Below are 19,515 nucleotides of genomic sequence, written 5' to 3'. Positions count from 1 at the left end.
CGGTGCTATGAGTGCGCAATGCCAACCCAACAGATACCGCTAAGGGAAAAATTTCCAGGAACTGTGTTTGGGGTGCACAGACACCTACATGGGAATGGACATTCGCAACACATCTGGAAGAACAACAGTTACAGAAAGGTTGGTAACTGTTTTTTCACTCTAGGGAGGGAAGGGAAAAGGAACTGAATGAAGGCTTATCTGGACAAACAGTCAGTGCCTGGCAGCTTGGGGTGTAAATCTACCTTGCACTAGCATGCCCTGCACTATTTGTCCATGAACCCTGCTACACTGTACTGAAAGTTCTCTAGTGGATTTTGATCTACTCCTATTTCAAAGCAGGGTAGATCAAAGTGCACTAGACTCAGAGCACTTTCAATGCAGGGCAGCATGGTCCACACAGACTGTTAGGGAATGGCAAGATAGCGTGAAGAAGCCTGGGGTGTAAAGCTATCTGCCCATCCAGACAAGCCCCGAGGATGGTGCAAATTAGAGAGGCAAGTGTGAATCTACTGCAAATAGAATGCACATTTGTGGTTTATGTAAATAATGCATATTTGGAGACACCCTATTCAGAGCCATCTCTGCCACCAGGAAACGTTGTGTACAATGTCATGGTGAGTTTCTTGGAAACAGATACAGTAATTCACATTACTGCTCTGCTGTTACTCTGATACTGTAGCAAAATGTGCCTCCTTTGTGTTTTTGTGGCTTTCCATGCCTCAATGAGGACTGTGAAAAATAAATTCCAGTTGGCAACAATGGGAAGAGAGAGAATGGTTTTCTGGTTAAAGTAAAGAATTGAGAATTGTAGATCCCATTCCCTTCTACTCTGTGATAGGATTTGCCCTTAGTTGGGACATGATTTTCAGCATTCAGCCCCCCTTGTATGTATGTATGTATGTATTATGATTGTCTTTAGTCACATGATCACATACTATTTACCACCCTCCCCCCCCCAGAGGACCTCCACCTTATTCAGTGCACAGGATAGACCTGCTCTGAGGATAAATGAGGATTGTGTACTAAAGGAGGCTGCTGTTGTGTGTAGCACCCCAGTCTCATTTTGTAGTAGGAATTGGATTGTATGTATCAAATGAGACGGGGTTGCAGGATGAGAAAGGAAGGATTAATGATTAAGGCAATTGAATCTTGCCTTGGTGTACTGAACTCTATTCCTGCCTTTGCCACAGAGCTGCTATGTGATACAGGGCAAATCACTTAAACCAAAGAAGTGGTCGCTGACTGTGTTCATTTTCTGAGTGCCCAGCTTGAAACACTGCGGCCTGATTTCCTGAAGTACTAAGTATTCACAGCTGCAAGTGAAGTCAATCAGAGTTGTGCTTGAATATATTAAGTGCTATTAATGCTAAGTACTCTTAAAAATCATGTCCTAGGCCTCTCAAATCGGGCACCCAAAATTAGTGGATCCCTTTTGATCTTAAACTTTCTCTGTCTCAGCTCCCCATCTGTAAATTAGGGATAGTACCACTACCCTCATCTCACATGGTTTTATAAAGATTCAGTAATGTAATTAATGCTTGTGCAGAAGCACTCAGATCCTATAGAAAAGCCCATGAAGAAATTAATAATTCTGTCTTCAGAGCAGGATTTGAAGAGCATGCAATAAATAAGGCCTTTGAACAATGCCAATAAAACAAACCATTGAAAAGCCACTCATTAATTGAACATCTATCTTGTGGACTGAATGAGGCATGTGATCATGTAATTAAAGACTATACCATAGATTCCCAGGGGGGGCTCTTCCAACCTTAATTGGAATGATTTTTAAATAATTTTGTGTGTTTAATTTCCTAGGTGTTTAAAAAAAGCAAACTGAAAAAACAAATGTCATCATGTGGTATTATACTGAACCACATGGTTCATCAGCAGGATTGGAACCTTTAGATCCATCACACAGACCTTTGTCATGTGATCTAATGAAGTAACTGTTATAGATCTTCACTAGAGAGAGATGAAATGCACCCTTTACCAGTGAGTTTTTCACATATTTCCTGACAGCAGAGGAATGATGAAATTCAGGAATTGTGGATTCCATTCCAGGCTCTGAAGAAGAGTGTGCTCTAGTGGGCACAGACTCTTTTACCCATTTTCCCCAGGTTTGATCCCTTCTGCCCCATCCCCTCCAACCTGTCCCAGTTCTGTCTCTTTCCCCCATCCCTGATTCCTAGTCCCATTCCCATTCTCTTTGCCTATCTAGTCCCAATCTTCACTCCCCAGGCATTCAGGCACTCCAGCCCCTGCATCCCACCCGAACTCTTTATGCTCAGTCTCCTTGCCCAGCCAGTCACAGGTCTTCCCTCCTGACTCCTTGTCCAGTTTTGTCTCTCCCCACCTCGCTACTGGCTACCAGTCCAAGTTTCCCTCCTTGGACTCCTTATCCAATCTGTCTCCCCGTCTCCTTGTCCCACTCTCTTTGCCCAGCCAGTCTCATTTCTCTCCCCACATCCCAGCTCCTTGTCAGATCCCTCTCTTCATTTCCCTGCCCCTCTTCTCCCCCCTCCATTGGTTCCTAGTCTCCTTAGCCAGTGAGTCCCAGTTTTTGCCCAGTTCCTCATTTGACCTCAGTGTTCTTTTCCCAATCAGTCACAGTTCCCCCCCACAAATCCCAGTCAGTTTCTCTCCCCCCTTCTCCAATCCCAGTCTCACTACGCTCCTCCCAATCTACTCTTTTCCCTTCCCTTCCCTCCTCCCCCCAATGCCCATTCCTTCTGGATTCACATCAGATAGCACTCTTCCATGCTGCCTGGGTCCCAGTACTGGGATGTGGGCAGTGGCGTAGCCAGGTGGAGGGAACAGGGGGAGTGGGGGGGGGGAAAAAAAGGCACCACCCACTGCAGCGCTTTTACTGATGGGGCAGCGCTCCGGGTCTTCGGTGGCAACTTGGTGGCGGGACCTTCACTCGCTCCGCGGGTCTTCGGCGGCATTTCGGCGATGAAGCTTCAGTGCCACCAAAGACACCCGGAGCGAGTGAAGGTCCCGCCGTCGAAGACCCGGAGCGCCGCCCCGTCAGTAAAAGGGCCGCAGCGGGTGGCGTGTCAAAGGAGAGAGAGAGACCCTGCTCTCATTTCTGTTGCCTAGCCCTGCTCCACTCCACCCGAGGAAAGCTAGGAAGAAGCAGTCTCTACAGCAAAACTCCCTGTGAGCCGGTTAGCCCAGGGCTAGAGCATGCTCTGGGAATGACACATGGGCAGCCTGGTCAGCACTGGGAGCTGTGAGAGGTTGGCACATGCTCAGCAAAGATGGACTCTGGAGATTTTTAATGTTAAGCTCTAGCTTAACTGAGTGTGTATAAACTACAATTTTTCATAGACTTATAAACTGGCCAAATGTGGATGGATTTTCACATCCCTGGCGCAAAGGTCACCTCTCCCCCTGTGCCAAATTTCAAGTCCCTGTTCCAAAGCAGGAGGTGCTAGACCTGTTATAAAAAGGTCTCAAGAATTTTTTTAAGATTGGGCAAAACATATTTTTCCCTAGCCTCATTCTCAGAACTGGACCATTTTGGCTGAAATGTAAAATATATAAGCCTGAGGCAGATGAAAGCCTTCAATTTTTTAAAAAAGTCTGAGATTTACATTAGTAATTCAAATTTTATTGACCGTGCTTGTCCTGGAAGAGAGTATGAATGACTGGACAATGACTAGGTTTATGACATCAAATATCAAGCAAGTGCAACCTGAATGAGGGATGAAATTCTTCCTATTCACACCCCTACTCCATATTTTTCACTTCTCCATGTAAGACTTCTAGGAAAACAGGAGAAACTAGACTTGATATTCTTAATATTTCTAAGGTAAAAAGTAAACAAAAAACAAAAAAAAGGTTTCAAGCCTTCTTTATCCATTGTAAACAAGGGTAACACTTCCCCACCCCCTTTCTTTAAGTCCCTGTAAACTTTCCTACCCACTGATGTGTCATAGTTACTGGATTAGCCTCCCTACTCTGGGGTTATCCATCTGCCATGGAACTCAGTCTTCTGATTTACAAGGGTACGTCTTCACTACCCGCCGTATCGGCGGGTAGCAATCGATTTATCTGGGATCGATATATCGCGTCTCGTTAAGACGCGATATATCGATCCCCGAGCGCGCTCACCGTCGACTCCGGAACTCCACCAGAGCGAGCGGTGGTAGCACAGTCGACGGGGGAGCCGCGGCCGTCGATCCCGCGCCGTGTGGACCCCAGGTAATTCGATCCAAGATACTTTGTAGCTGAAGTTGCGTATCTTGGATCGATCCCCCCCCAGTGTAGACCAGCCCCAAGAGTAATTGAGCTCATGGCTTGCTGGCTGGTTATCTGTGATTTTAGGACACTGTTTATTGTCAGCGTCTCCGCCTGTCACCAAAAGCAGGCCCTGGATGTTGTCTTCTCTAAATCAGGAGCTAATGGATGAGGTTGGTCTTTACTTTCTCTCAACCTTTCATCAGTTCGTGCTGTTTCAGTATACTCTGCTGATGTAGAACTCTGTAAGCCCTGCCTAGACACAAGTAAGGACATCTCAATGACAGCTTTCGTTTCCCTAAAATAGGGGTCTGTGACTGGAAAAGCACTTCAAAGATATCAGTGAGATTATTTCTAATCCAAACTGGACCCTCCCTCTGGAATTCACTAGAGATTGCGTCATTTGCAGAAGAGATGGAAGTGTTTTATTTCAGGGTCTGGAACTCCTACTTTAAGATAGTATGTAACTGACATTTTCTCCCTCTCCTGAATACATTTGGGCTTTTATTTCTTGTTTGGAAGAAACACTGTAGTATAAAATAGCTTAAAAGACATTGTAAATTAATTTGCTATTTTCCAGTTGGTTTTTTTATTTGAATGGATGTAATGGATGTTATACAATAAATTTAAAAAACAAACAAGCAAACAACCTATCCTCACCCTATACTTAGTGTTCTCTGAAGTGATCTGACTCATTCCACTGGCATGTCCACCACAGGGTCTGGAATTTATCCTCCTAGTTATCCTGAGAAAATAACCTAAACTACAATACCACCTTCCCATAGGAAATGGGGTCTGCAGGCAATGCATGCTGGGATTAACTTGCCCACCTACTATGTCAGTACTATGTACTAATTAATTATTATGCATTTCCATAAAGTATAATTTAGAAGGTAAGCTATCCAAATAATTACCAATCAATAAAGAAATTTTGCAAACATTTTCTGGGATCCACAGGATCTGCTCATGCCAGATTGGGCACTCTGTCCCATTGTTAAGCTCCTTTCAGATACTTTGGTCCAAATCTGTGCTTATTTTCATTTGAGTGTCACCAATGACAATCAATGAGCTTTCACTGGTGTAATTTAGGGCAGAAAGATGGGGGGCAGACCTTCGGCTAGTATAAATCATCGTGGCTCCACCAAAGTCAAAAGAGCTACTCCGATTTATACCAACTGAGGATCTCACCCTGAATGAAGCACTTAATCCATAAAGATTAGAAGAGACTCTGAACAAAAAGTAAAGAAATGTAAAACTATTTTGAACAGGCATGTAATTTTATTTCTGTTACTTTGTTTCCTGCGTTCAGCAATATCACCTGGCACTGGGAAGATCTTGCAAACTCATCTGTGTCAGGCTGGTGAGTACTTGGACTTTGAAAATGTAGGACTTACCTATACTGGGGATATTTGTATCAGCATAGCTGTGCTAGGGCAAACTCCCTGTGTAGATGTGCTACTCCAGTGTGATATGGGACTTGCACTGCTGCAGTTTATCCTGGATTTAAACTGGGTTAAGCCACACAAGTGCATTGACTCTGGGGGCTTGCACCAGTGTAGCTACATTGATAAAAATATTCCCAGTGCAAACCGGCCCTTAGATGAGTCAAGGAACAATTACATACGTAACAGGAAGGGATATTGGTGTTTGAGTAGGTAACCTCCTTCCCTTTGAGGCAGCCCTGATCCATTGCCCCAACATGGTTCTATGGGGCACTGTGCTGTTTGAAGGTGCTGTCTTTTGGTTGAAATGTAAATTTGAAGCCCTGATTATTTGTTGCCATTCAAAATTCTATGGCACTTTTTCCAAGACTTGGTGTTATCTGTGGTGTCCTGGCCAAATTTAATCACTAATGCTTACATTCCACCTCCTTAAATTTGCACTGCAATTGACAGCTGTGCTTCTTTGTCTTTCCTGTTATATGGTGTTGTGCACAGTTAAACACCTACTGTGTTCCACCAATGGCAGGTGAAAGAATTTTTTTATTAGTTTACATTAGTAAAATATTTTTTGATCCTGTGGGAAATTTTGTTCTTCTTTAGCTCAGGATGACCTAGCTCTGATACAGTATTCTCCCCTTCGGTTTATGGGAAGGATTAATTAGCAGTGGTCTTTGAATTAGAAAGCAGCCCTTTCCAGTGTAGGTCATGACATTTCTCTGTGATTTATAGCTACTGCACTGTTAGAACATAACTGATGTTTACAGCAGGAACTGTCAAACAGTCAGTTCACACATAACCTGGGACTATTTCTCCTACATAAGCAAAGTGGGCTAAAACTAGAACAGGAATTGAATAAAATCCAGGATGCTTACCTTATCCCTCAATGCTATCACCACAAGATACCATTTCAGATTTTGAGGACCAGGAAAAGCTGAACCCTTCCACAAATGCCCTCCTGGAATTGGTTCTAATGAAAAAGAAAAACAATTTTCTCTATTACCATGATGTACCTGTCCTACTTTAATGCTGAAAAGATCACCTTGCATCATCTTTCAGATGCACTGTACCAGAACATATATTTCTTTATTTTATTGTTGTATTGGGTGCCATACTTTACACTAGCAGATGTGTTCATCCACAGATGAGGTAATATCCAATTTCCAAGGACAAGAAATTTTTCTTAATGACTGCACACTCACTACTATAATTTTTTTTATAAAAAATCAAATGCAAAAAACCTACATTAGTGCAACAAAATATGACAATTTGATATAAAAGACTAGGTTCTGACAACCTTACCTTGGCCATTGTGCATAGACTGTATGTATTGAGGTATATATTTAACAGCATAAAGAATTATCAAAAAAGTGTATGTAATATGGGTTAATTCCTGTTGAAGTGGGAACTTGAGCTTTTAAATTCTTGAGTACTCTATCCTGTCTAGTTTTAAATGACAAGAGCAATATTAAGACTTCCTTGTTAGGAAATTTATTCCAGATACCTATATATTTCCTTTGCTCAATAATAAAGGACATGGTACAAGACAAATTTCTTCATTCGTTTTTCTTTTTTTGAACTTAGACTGAGGGTACTTATCGGTAGGTGGGGATGAGGTGAATTTTAGCATTTGTTTAGTATATGCACACAGATATATCATGAGGTGATCTGATAGAAACTTAGGGCTTGTCTACACTGGCACTTTACAGCGCTGCAACTTTCTTGCTCAAGGGTGTGAAAAAAACACCCTCCCCGAGCGCTGCAAGTTTCAGCGCTGTAAAGTGCATCTGAAGAAGTGAGGTTTTTACCCACGAAAGCTTATACCTAAATAAATCTGTTAGTCTTTAAGGTGCCACCAGACTCCTTGTTGTTAGTGTAGACAGTGCACCAGCGCTTGGAGCCGTGCTCCCAGCACCGTAGCACCTTGTGGGGGTGGTTTTTTAGAGCACTGGGAGACCAGCACTTTAACATTGCTAGTGAAGACATGCTCTTATTCTTATTACTCCTAGTTATACTACTGTGGATAATCCTAAACAATTCCCCTCCCTTCTTAGTGTTTAATAATGCTTTGCCCTTCTCTAGCCTCATTCATCCAAGAATCTCAAAGCATTTACAAACATTAATTTAGCCTCAGAAAACCCCTGTGAGTTGAGTATTATCCTCCTTTTACTGGTGAAGAAACGGAGCCACTTAAGGTCTGATCCTGCACTCACTGAAGTAAATGGTGGCATTCCTATTGACTTCAATGGGATTGAGCCCTGAGCATGTCCGTGGCAGAGACTAGAACACAGTTTTTTTTTACTCTGTCTTTTGCCTTAACCACAAGAGCATTTTTACATCCTTCAAATGCCAGTACACACTTACATCTCTTAATTTCATTATTTTCATATTTTCTCTTCTCAGGGAAATTGTGTTCTGTGACTGGAAGAAGTGTAGAGGATGGTTTCCTCCCTCCTCCTGCTTCAGACTTACCTTGGACATTGTGCTTTAGTTGCTAATATTGTAAATTAATCATTCATATTTAAGGTGCCCACCAATGCTTGTACATAGAGGACCAAATATCCATTACTGTTATAAAAAGGACCAATTTTTCTTTAGCTGGTGGTTATTCCACTCAGGACTGTTTGGGACTAATGTACTGTCAGTTCCAAGCAGTAACTCTCATGACCTATAACTGGTCTTGAAGAATCAGGGGCATCACTGCAGGGAAGCAATTATTCTCTTGGCAATATAGGTTTGCCCCCTCAGTAAAAAGTTTGGATATTCCAAAGTAAATGTCTTTCATGCTGCTTAGCTAAGTTCATTTGCTACTGCCTGCAACGTGTTGATTCTCCTAGAAGACCTTAGTTTATCCATCTTTTGTCTTCCCACTGGCAGTGCTAATGTGTCCTACTGGATGCAGTGCTGAAGGCCTCTTTATGTATATCATAGCTAATACTAAGAAAAGAAGGGTACTTATGTCACTACTGCCTAAAACCTTTGGAAGCTCTTTTTACCTGGATAGTTTTCTCCTTTAGGTTCTCTTTATTGAGCAATATTACTGTAGGGGTTCTGAATACAGATGACAAACTCATCTTAATAAGGGACCGTATTATACTGTGTATTTGTACAGCATATAACACAAAGGGGCCCTGATGGGAGTGTGCACATCCTAAGACATTTTTAATTAGTTGCAATGTAATTCTGGTCACACCATCAGAAACTAATAAAAAATTATAAGTAAGTAACAAAAAAGGGCTAAGGTGTCAATTCATGGCCTCAGAGTAATAGTCAGGGAGCCTTAATTTCTTTGTCAATTGTACACCAGCCTGAAATATGTCAAGGGTTCAACACGCAGAGAAGCTGTTCAGAGAATCCATAAAGAACCCATCTTTTCTCTCTAGTACAACACTGAAGGTTTAAGTAAGATGAAACCCTAAACAGCAGCATTTGTCTTACCACTCCACCTCACCTCAGCGTTCCAGGACGGCTGCAGGTGTCAGCATTTCAGTGTGATTTTCAGGACTTGGACACAGGAAGAGGACTCCCTCCAGCTATCATTTTCTTAGTTCTGTAGTACAGCAGAGTTTGGATAGGAACTCATTACGATATCAAATTTGGTTTGACACCCTCTTATGTAGAGCTATCAGCTCCGACTTGGCAGTAAGGGACATTTAGGAAGGTCACCTTGAGATGAAGAACAAGTTGTCTCTGTGCTTGTCTGCCGGAAAGGACTTACACACAGGAGACTGCATCTGAGGGGTGGGGTAGGAGGTACATGGGAACCCCACTAGTCAGTCAGGGAATGAGTCAAGTTTTAATTTCAGAAACTTTAAAATGTCACTTTTTAAAAAAAAAAGTCCTATTTTTATATTTTGAAGGGAAATTTAGAATTTTGCTTAAAGGGAAAGAGGATGAAAAATCTAGATCTAATCCTCCCCCAACCAATCACAGTTGCCATTTCCCTTCCAGGTACCATCATATATTTAGTACGTCAGTAAAAATGCAGCATGAACAGTTTTAGCACCTGGGCAGTAAATAAAATCTGATCTGCTAAAAAGGTTCAGTTAATTGTTTGAACCCAGTTCTGCAAATACAAAATGATATTAGTTTTTACTGAACTTGTTACATAGGAGGCTCTTGGCATGTTGCAGGATTGGCTTTTTGTGAACACATGAATTCCATTTTAAACGTCTAAGTGAGTGTGTCTGTATATGTCTGTGTCACTGTCTGGCTCAGATTTGCAGGCAAATATGAAATCCGTGCACTTGGTGGTTGTCTCCACAGTAGAAATGTTTGTCCATTATCAGTGCTGTCCTCCTGAATGGATATGGTTTGAAATTGCAGAGCAGTCTTCCTTCCTGAGGGGCTAAGGAAACTAACAGCATACTGAAAATTAATGACACACCACAACACTAGAACATTGGAGTACCAAGGTGACATGCTTAAGATAAATTCTGAGAAATTAAGTGTCAAGACCAGGCCCTGGAGCCCAGAAAGGCAACCACTGTGGGGAACAGCCCAAAGTAAACAATGCCTGATAATGTTTCCACAGCAGCCTGGAAGATGACTCGGAGCAGCAATGGGGGAAGCCTCAGCTCTTGTAGAGATTCTTACAGAAGACAAGGAAGGGGTCCCAGAGCATAAGTTTGCACTTACATTGAATTTAGAGTCAACTAGTATTGCCTTTGCAGGTTGTCCCATGTGGTGCATTGAAAACTGTGTTCAAAATGAAGGCTAAGATTTTGTCATGGTTATTTTTCGTAAAAGTCACGGACAGGTCACAAGCAAAAAACAAAAATTCACGGAAGCTGTGACCTGTCCGTGACTTTTGCTGCTGCGGGCCCATGGTTTCCCCCGGGCTGGGAGCTGTGGGGTACCCCCTCTGTCTGCGGCAGCTGGAAGCTGCGGGGGCGCTCCCCTCCACCCATGGCGGCTGGGAGTTGCAGGGTGACCATATTTCCCAAAGAGAAAACGGGACACCCCCAGTTGCTTGCCCAAGGCGCCCACCCCCCACTGCATGAGGCTGTCACCCATCTCTGGAAGGGCCCACACAGGAGGCTGTCGCCTGTCGCTAGAATCTTGCTACTAGCCCATGATTGATGCTAATCAGCTTCAAACTGTTACTAACATGAACCTTCCCTGTATCTCAGTTTCCATCTCCTTCATTCTACTTTCCTTCCCATATTTCTGTACTAGACTGTTAGGAAAGACTTTTGTTTCTTTCACTATCTCAGCGAGGTCAGAAGCCTCATCTTTTTACATTTGTCCGTATGGGACCCTGGCCAGGGTTGGGGTCTCTGAACACTAACCCAATTAAAATTTTTTATTAAGATCATGTTAAAAAAAAAATAGTTAACAGAGTTTGAGCATAGAAGTTTCTGGTTATCAGGGAATAACATACAGATTATCGAGGGTGCAAAGTCTGGGTTAAGGTCAGGTGGCATGAGGAATACATAATCTGCAATATCCCCGATTGGGGTAAAAGGTTGATGGGTCAAAGTACAGACATTGAAGTATGAGGGTATGAAGTTCATAGAGTAGTTGTGTTCCGGTGTGCAGTATAATGAGTGGATATGATGATGAGGATGGACTGACCCTCATTTGGTGAGATTTAATGTTTAGGGAGTTTATGGTTCCAGTTCATATGATCCAACGGAGAAGGTCACTTGGTCCCTTTCTCATAGTGGGAGAACGATGTCACTCTGGCTCATGCCTCCTGGTACTGTCGGTGGCTGGTGATGTGCTCGATGTAGATGTCCCTGGACCATCGGATGGCGTCTGAGACCATGAGGCGCCGCATGAGACGTGCGTAGCGTCGACCGATCCCGCAGGTCCGCAGCACAGGCTCGTTGCAGGGGTCCCAGGCGCCCAGGGCTCCGACAATCAGGGCATCCGTCTGCACCTCATAGCCCTTCGCTCTCAGGGTGTCAGCCAGGGGGGCGTACTTTTCCAGCTTACGAGCTCGGGCTTCGCGAAATGCCGGAGTCCTGTTCTCAAAGGAGACCGTGACGTCGACGAGGATCAAACTTTCTCAAGCCCTTCAAGGCTTCTGGTCATAACAGGCTTTGGGTGACCTGTCCAGCACCAGTCACGGGCACCTGGAAACCTTGACTACAGGAACAATCAATGCAAGAATGGTTTAAAGTGGAGGCTGCTTTCTGCATCTCCTGATGGAAGAGTCCTGACCCATTCTCCACAAGGGAGAGCCAGTCCCGGGTTCACAGAATTTAGGTATTGGTGGGTTTAGGGTCCAGGCTTGGTGGGGCAGGGGAGGCCCCAGCTTTCTTGTCTGCAGCATTAACAGGGGCCTTGACTATTTTTGATCGCAAGGGTGAGGGTGAGGCCGAGGAAGCCCTGGATGACTGGGGAGGGGCTGGAGTGTGAAGCTGTCCCACGCGGCTGTTCGAACGGCCTCTGTCATGGGGATCGCGCGCACGCCTCCCTCCTCGTTCACTTTGCGCAGTCCCTCTAGTTCTAACGCGTCAGCCCCGCCCTGAGGTGATGTCCTCGAGGCGCACGCACAGACCCGCTCTCCGGCGTGAGCCGCGGCCGCCTGGTTGCCGCGGTGTCGTTTAGGCGCATGCGCAGCCCCCGTTTCTGCGGCCCTCTGGCTTGCGGCTTGGGGTACTGATTGGCTGCGGTCTTTCGCCTATAGGGGGCGCGCGCTATCTCCAGGCGCCTCTCCGGGGAGCGTGGGCGGGGGGATCCCCGGGCCGCCCGTTTCCTTCCCCCGGGAACACCCAAGGTCCCCTGGCCTCGCCCGTCACAAGGAGGCTGAGCGAGGTGAGGAACCGTCTTGATTCCCGCTCCCTGGCCAGCTTCCCGCCCTTCCTGGGGTACTCACGCGGGGCCCCGCCCTGCCTCTCCCGCTGCGGGACGTGCCTGGCCCGCCCGGTTTTAATGGTGCCATTGACGACAATGGACGTTGCACTTAGCCACCTAAATAGCATGGTGCTAGGTGCTTTAGAAATACAAATAAACCACAGGGTAGATAAATAGATGCGTTACTTAATTTTTAGGATGAATTTTCAATTGTCTATATTGTGTTTCATGAGTAGTGTCCAAAGTAAAAGGTCATCAATGAGAACAAAGAAATGCCTCGCTCTGTCCTTGACAATATTTAATAGAAAGTAGAATGCACAGGAACTTTACCTCTGTATTGTAAAAACCATTGCTTTATCTAATAGTTTTAAATAGAAGAAGGGAGTGAATGGAAGGGGCATTGTTGTCTGGCGGGTGGGCTGGAGGAGCAATTCCCCAGACATTCAGAGGGACCACAGGATGTCAGTCTTGATTTGCACACAAGAGGCCGTTTGTCAGAAAATTGTTCTATGTGGTTCCGTTGCTGGAAGTAGTCTGTGGTGAATGGTGGTAGTGGAATGTGGGTATGATATTTTCTTAGCTAGGTTTGTGATGTGTGGGTAGACATGCCACATGGCATGTCAGTCAGTGCTTAAACTAGCATCAAGCTGGCAGCATTTTTCAGTCTGAGGAGTGGCCAGCATTTTGGTATTAAAATCAATATTTTGCTTTTTGAAACTTAACTATATTATGATGTCTACTTATTTTAACCCATTTGGATCACTGTTAAATTTGCCCCCTATTATTGTTTGAGAATTTCACAAGCAAATGCTATTTCATGTCTGCCCTGTCATAGAACTGCATTATCTTAAGAAGAGCCACTAAAAATTGCTTGAGTAACCCATCCCAATTTAGTTTTGTACCCCAGGAATTGAAAATCCAAAGGCAGCAGCTCAACCAACTTAGTTAAAGGAGACTATGCACTAGCTATCATTAGTTTCTAGACTTCACATGTACTAGATGGTGAGGCCGTCAGGCGCAGAGCAGGTTTGGCTGTCTTTTTGTCTTACGCCATTTGAAAGTACTATCACTGGTATCTGAGTTATCTGAATTTTGTAGTCTGACATTTATATAGTGGAATTTCATGAAGATGTTGTGTAGGTACTGTGACAGACCCAGACCAGTGGGGTACAGGAGTCTGGTAAAGGGCAAATATACTGGTCACTGGATGAGTAGTTTTCTGTTCCCTGAGTGACCAGAGCAGGGGCTGCACTAGAGTAATCAGGAACCTGCTAGAACCAGTTAAGGCAGGCAGGCTAATTAGGACACCTGGAGCCAATTAAGAAGCTGCTAGAATCAATTAAGGCAGGCTAATCAGGGCACCTGGGTTTTAAAAGGAGCTCACTTCAGTTTGTGGTGCAAGTGTGAGGAGCTGGGAGCAAGAGGTGTAAGGAGCTGAGAGGGTGTGGGTGTGCTGCTGGAGGACTGAGGAGCACAAGTGTTATCAGACACCAGGAGGAAGGTCCTGTGGTGAGACTAAGGAAGGTGTTTGGAGGAGGCCATGGGGAAGTAGCCCAGGGAGTTGTAGCTGTCATGCAGCTGTTACAGGAGGCACTATAGACAGCTGCAGGGCCCTGGGCTGGAACCCGGAGTAGAGGGCGGGCCTGGGTTCCCCCCAAACCTCCCAATTGACCTGGACTGTGGGTTCTTCCAGAGGGGAAGGTCTCTGGGCTGTTCCCCAACCCACATGGTGAATCTCTGAGGCAAGAAAATCCGCCAATAAGTGCAGGACCCACCAAGATAGAGGAGGAACTTTGTCACAGTACAAACACATATCTCTGATGAAAGTGTCAAGGGAAATGCATTTCTTGCCACTGCTGATGGAGCTGTCCTAGTGAGTGAACATTCCCTTGTCTTTCATAAAATCAGTATGAGTATAGTCAGCAGATAAGAATTCAATGGGAAAGTGCCATCTTCTTCAGGACCATGAGTTAGTTTTGTGAGTTCTTTTTAATCTTGCGCTAAAATATAGCATGAGTTTACTACTTCTCCAAAACAATAATCCAGAGCACCTTTCAAATATTAATTAACACAGTTCGTAAAGCACTTTGACTTCTTTCAGGCTAAAAGGTTAAGCTGCTGTTTATAATTTAGTCCTTTCTTTTCTACAGACGCTGTCAATATGGTTGCCAGAGGTGATGGTTTGAGTCCACTTTACATTCAGTTTGTAAGTTCTTTATGACATGGAATGTCTCAATTTGTATGTCTGGTATCTAGTAGATTCAGATAAATAAGAGAGCTGGTCAGAAAATGGGAAAATGTAAATATTTTTGTATAATATTTTTAATTGAAGTTTTCTAACTCCAACAAATAGTAATAAAGTTCATAGGAGATATCATAAAAGCACCTCTTGTTTTAGGGGAATTGTGGTTGCTTATACAGCCCTCCATGTTCTGATATGTGAATAAAATACTGCTTAATCCAGCTGTCACTACACAGGTATCTTTATTATGAAGATGCACTTCACAGTGTAGTACAATCAATCTGCTGAGTCAGAAATACCCATCCATCAAGAGCAGTACATCTTAGAGGGGAGAACAGGAGCACTGAGTATTAATATGAAGAAACTGATGTAGTTCTTTGATAAAGCCTCACTTCCTGGATGGGTTTCCTCTCCCTGCCTTCTCTTTTCACGCCAGTGTAAAAGGAGAGTAATACCAAGTCAGAGACTTCTAATTACCACAATAAGCTGAAAAAGATTACACAGTGAAAACTAGCAAGTTAGAAGCAGGAGACTCTGTTGGAGCAAGAGGTGTTTTTTTTTTTTTTTTTTTTTTTTAAACAAATTCAAAAACCTAACTGAAGAACATAACTGTCTGGAAAAACATGTAAAAATAGTTTATAAACTTTGAAAAACCACAAATGATACAAAATTAAAATAAGCTTTTGCTGAATTCATCATAAGCTTTGTGGTTTGAAATAGTCTTGTATGCTTTACTTCCTGACTGCATTTTTCAATGTCTCTCCTGAGACAGAAAGCTAGTTTTGAATTTGAGTTCTTTCGTGATGTGTTGTAGTAACATCTGAAAAACAGGAGTTCATGCTAGTGTAATTTACCAAACCAGAAGATGATTAGTGAATAGTTAGCAGGGACTATCTTATGTACAGTAAGCAGTGCGATAGCCTAGACCAGATATTCTCAAATAGTGTTCCGTGGACAAGCTGGGATCTGTAGAGGCCTTCCTGAGTCCACAGACATAAACATTTTGAGAATCAGGTGTTGGAGGTTGGAAGAGGAAAGAGACCCCTGTGAGGTCTCTCTTTTATCTAGGGTCCTGTGGGGTGATAAAGTTGAAGCACTAGAACAAATGACCTGCGAGGATTTTCCTATCTGTAATATTTCTGAGCAATACAAGTATCCCATCAGGAATTTTAGAATTCTGAAAGTGACAAAGAGGAAAAAGAGAGGATTTATTTTAGCATTGGAGAGTTGATGTTAGTGTTTGTGCTCACTTCATACCTGAGGGGTGGTGGATCAGTTTTGCATTTAGCTTTAATGTTTCTGTCCTAAAGGAGAATCTCTAGTGTTAATGGGGAAAATATTTCTATTTCTCCTGCATGGTTATTAGGGACAATAACACTCCAAAAATTCTGAGAAGGGAAATATGTGAAACTGTGTAGCTAAACAGGACATCTTCCTCCCCCATTAAATGACACTTAAAGATGAGCAGAGCTTTGGGTGTACATGGGTCTACCCATTATTCATTTTTTTTTCTTTTTTCCTTTCCTTCTTTTCAAATTCCAACACCACCTGAGACAGAAAGAGAAGAGAGAGAGAAAGAGAGAGGTTGGTCACAAAAAAGTGTGATGTTTAAACTTTTAAAAATGAAATGGTTATCATAAAGTGCATTGTACACTTTCAGATATATGTATGAACAACAATTTTTAAACTTAACATGATTCTTAAACTACTACATCCAGACACTGTGTTACAAATTAGCCTTGTACTAATTAGTGGTGCACATCAAACCACTGCTGTGGTTCTCCTACACAAACAACTTTCAGTGAATTAAAAAGGAAATGCTCCAGTAGGATCATTCCATTATCCTTACAAATTGTTTAAGCCTGTGAGGGGCAGGAGAGCCTTCAATGCCTTTTAACTTGAATGGGAGTCCAAAAAAGGCACTTTGCAGGAATACGATTTAAATGTAGTGATTTAAAAAAAAAATCTTATTGATTGACCCATAAACTGTGGATTTTCATAAATGGCTCTGCCTGGACCAGCTTTCTATCTACCCAGCTATTATTCATCATTATTTTACCGAATGCTAACTAAATATTTTCCTTAAGTCATTTTGATTCATACCTTGAATTGCTGATGAACTAAGGTTTAGAGTTTTACTGAGGTGCTGGAGGAGGTAAAAGAATTAAGAGACAGTGAGACACACCATAGAAGCTGAACTGCAAAATTAAGACATGACACTAATTAAACCTTAAAAAGAGGATGGGGGAAGAGAGAGAGAGAATTTTACAGTGGTCATTTTCTCCCACACAATCATGGGGAGATTTAATATGCCCAAGACAGACTCCAAGAAAAAGAGGACTTAAAATTTCAATTACTACATTTTAAATATTTTTTTCCATATTTAACAGGGAGTACTCCTCTTATATGCCTCCAAACATTTAACTCGGTCATGTGCATTCATTTTCAAATGTTCTGTCACTAAAATGCTTTCTACTGCAACTACCTGTGAAGAGTGTCACCTTCTCTCTAGTGGCCATATACCACCTTTTTCTTCTCGGGCCATATTATTAGTTTTAAAAAGAACACTAATTACTTTCTCCATTGAGATGAACTACAGTTACTCTTGTTGCTATTGTATTCAGATTACCAAGTTTTTGTCCTTATATTGGAACATAGTTGCACCATATTTTTTCTAGCTTTTTTGTTTGTACACAACAATTTTGAATGATGTAATACCATTTGGATTGGAAGAAGTCCATCTCCCTGTACAGAAGGCACATCTCCACCAATAGCTATTCTACACGCGTCCTTGTTGGCAGTTTGTTCTGTTTCTGAAGTTTATTTGTATGCAAAGCATCATGCATGCTCATAGTACTTTATAACTCTTATTATGGTTTTTCTAACAATATTTAGCCTAAAATGTTCCCTTTTGCAGTGTAAGCATTTGTCTGACTTCAGCTAGTAGTGAAAATAAGTGATCAATATCCTCTTTTATAATTGCTTGTAAAGTAACAGGCCTTATATTTACATATTTTTGACAGCTATCGTATCTCATCACTTTTGAGTCTCAGGAATTTCAGTTTTGAAATGTAGAATATTGTCTATAGCAGCGGTTCTCAAACTGTGGGTCGTGACCCCGTTTTAATGGGGTTGCTAGGGCTGATGTTAGACTTGCTGGGGCCCGGGGCCGAAGCCTGAGCCCCACCGCCTGGGGCCAAAGCCCAAGAGCATCAGCGCTGGGCGGTGGAGCTCAGGCTTTGGCTTCAGCCCTGGGCTTCGGCTTTGGTCCCCTGCCCGGGGTGGTGGGGCTCAGGCTTCAGCTTCGGCGCCCCCCTGCAGGGCTCGGGCAGGCTCAGGCTTTGGTCCCCCTTCCTGGGGTTATCTAGTTATTTTTGTTGTCAGAAGCTGGTCGTGGTGCAATGAAGTTTGAGAACCCCTGGTCTATAGGACAGTGCTGTTGTCCACAGCATACTGTTTATTAATTCAGCTTGTGACATTCATTCCAATGTCCAGGGGCGGCTCCAGGCACCAGCGCAGCAAGCGCGTGCCTGGGGGACGGCCTGCCGGTGGCTGTGAGGACGGCAGTCAGGTTTGGGCGGCAATTCAGTGGCGGGTACACCGAAGTCACGGGACCGGCAGATCACCTGCAGAAACGCCGCCGAATCCACGTGACCGCCCGCAGGGATGCTGCCGAAGGCCGCCTGACTGCCGTGCTTGGGGCAGCAAAAAACATAGAGCCGCCCCTGCCAATGTCTTATGCCTTCTTCTGGAATATTAACAACTATGGGAGCTTAATAGCTTCCCGTCGTCTTGTCCTATAGTACCTAACATATAACAAAGTTCTACCACAGAATTCTACCATATTTTCACCTGTTCCTATGGAGACATTCACTTATTCAATGAACTTTAGCTTCTGCCTCCCCAGATATCAACAATTTTTGCTTAAAGGGAAGCTATGATTTTTGGAGAAATTAATTCTCCATTCATTTAAAGGAGAATATTGTCTACAGAAATCTGGTTACCTCTGACATCCAATCTGCACTCTATTTCAGCTTCACCACATTCATTCACAGCTTTACAGGTGTAAAAGCCTCCATCAAAGGGACTGGGCTTTCGGATCTCCAGGGTCAATACCCCTTGCTTACTGAACATACGATACTTGGCATCTCCAGAGAGATCCACTTTGTTCTTGTACCAGAATATCTTTGGCTGAAGAACATAAAAACAAAAGTTAGGAAGTTGTAGATTTATGGCTGCCTGTGCAACCTTAATAGAGCCCCATTGGGTGCATTATGATACTATTTTTAATTACATGATTACATACTGTTGTTTTCATGGGACCCCGACTCATTCACTACATAAGATGGACAATGCTCAGAAAATAGATAACGTAGCTATTCAATATTTCTTTTTATCGTCATTCAGTGTGTGGCTCTGTATCTTGTTTACTGCACACTATCCAAACCCTGCACTGACTACAGAATTATTAATTTCCTTATGGGCTTTTTTTTGGGTGCTCATCCCCATAACATCTGAGTGCTTTACAAACATGAATGGATTTATCCGCACAGCATGCCTGCGAGATGATATGGTGGTACACCTCTACCCCAATATAACGCTGTCCTCGGGAGCCAAAAAATCTTACCGCGTTATAGGTGAAACCGTGTTATATCGAACTTGCTTTGATCCGCTGGAGCACGCAGCCCCGCCCCCCAGAGCGCTGCTTTACTGCGTTATATCTGAATTCGTGTTATGTCGGGTCGAATTATATCGGGGTAGAGGTGTATTAGTTCCATTTACAGATGC

General features: G+C 43.3%; 1 protein-coding gene across 1 annotated transcript in view; it reads right to left on the bottom strand.

The window, feature by feature from the left end:
- Positions 1 to 16,252: 16,252 nt before the first annotated feature.
- The window catches only part of MYBPC3 (myosin binding protein C3), a 114,699-nt gene continuing 111,436 nt past the window's right edge, over positions 16,253 to 19,515 (bottom strand). The window contains exons 31-33 of the mRNA XM_065404411.1: positions 18,732 to 18,918; positions 16,831 to 16,873; positions 16,253 to 16,275 (exon numbers count right to left, since the gene is read on the bottom strand). Of these exons, the coding sequence (XP_065260483.1) occupies positions 16,863 to 16,873; positions 18,732 to 18,918 (198 nt within the window). The 3' untranslated portion in view covers positions 16,253 to 16,275; positions 16,831 to 16,862. The remainder of the gene's footprint in view (positions 16,276 to 16,830; positions 16,874 to 18,731; positions 18,919 to 19,515) is intronic.

Source organism: Emys orbicularis, chromosome 4, assembly GCF_028017835.1.
Source record: "Emys orbicularis isolate rEmyOrb1 chromosome 4, rEmyOrb1.hap1, whole genome shotgun sequence".
Taxonomy (NCBI): domain Eukaryota; kingdom Metazoa; phylum Chordata; order Testudines; family Emydidae; genus Emys; species Emys orbicularis.
Note: the sequence above shows the minus strand (reverse complement) of the source record. Positions and strands in the feature narration are given on the sequence as shown.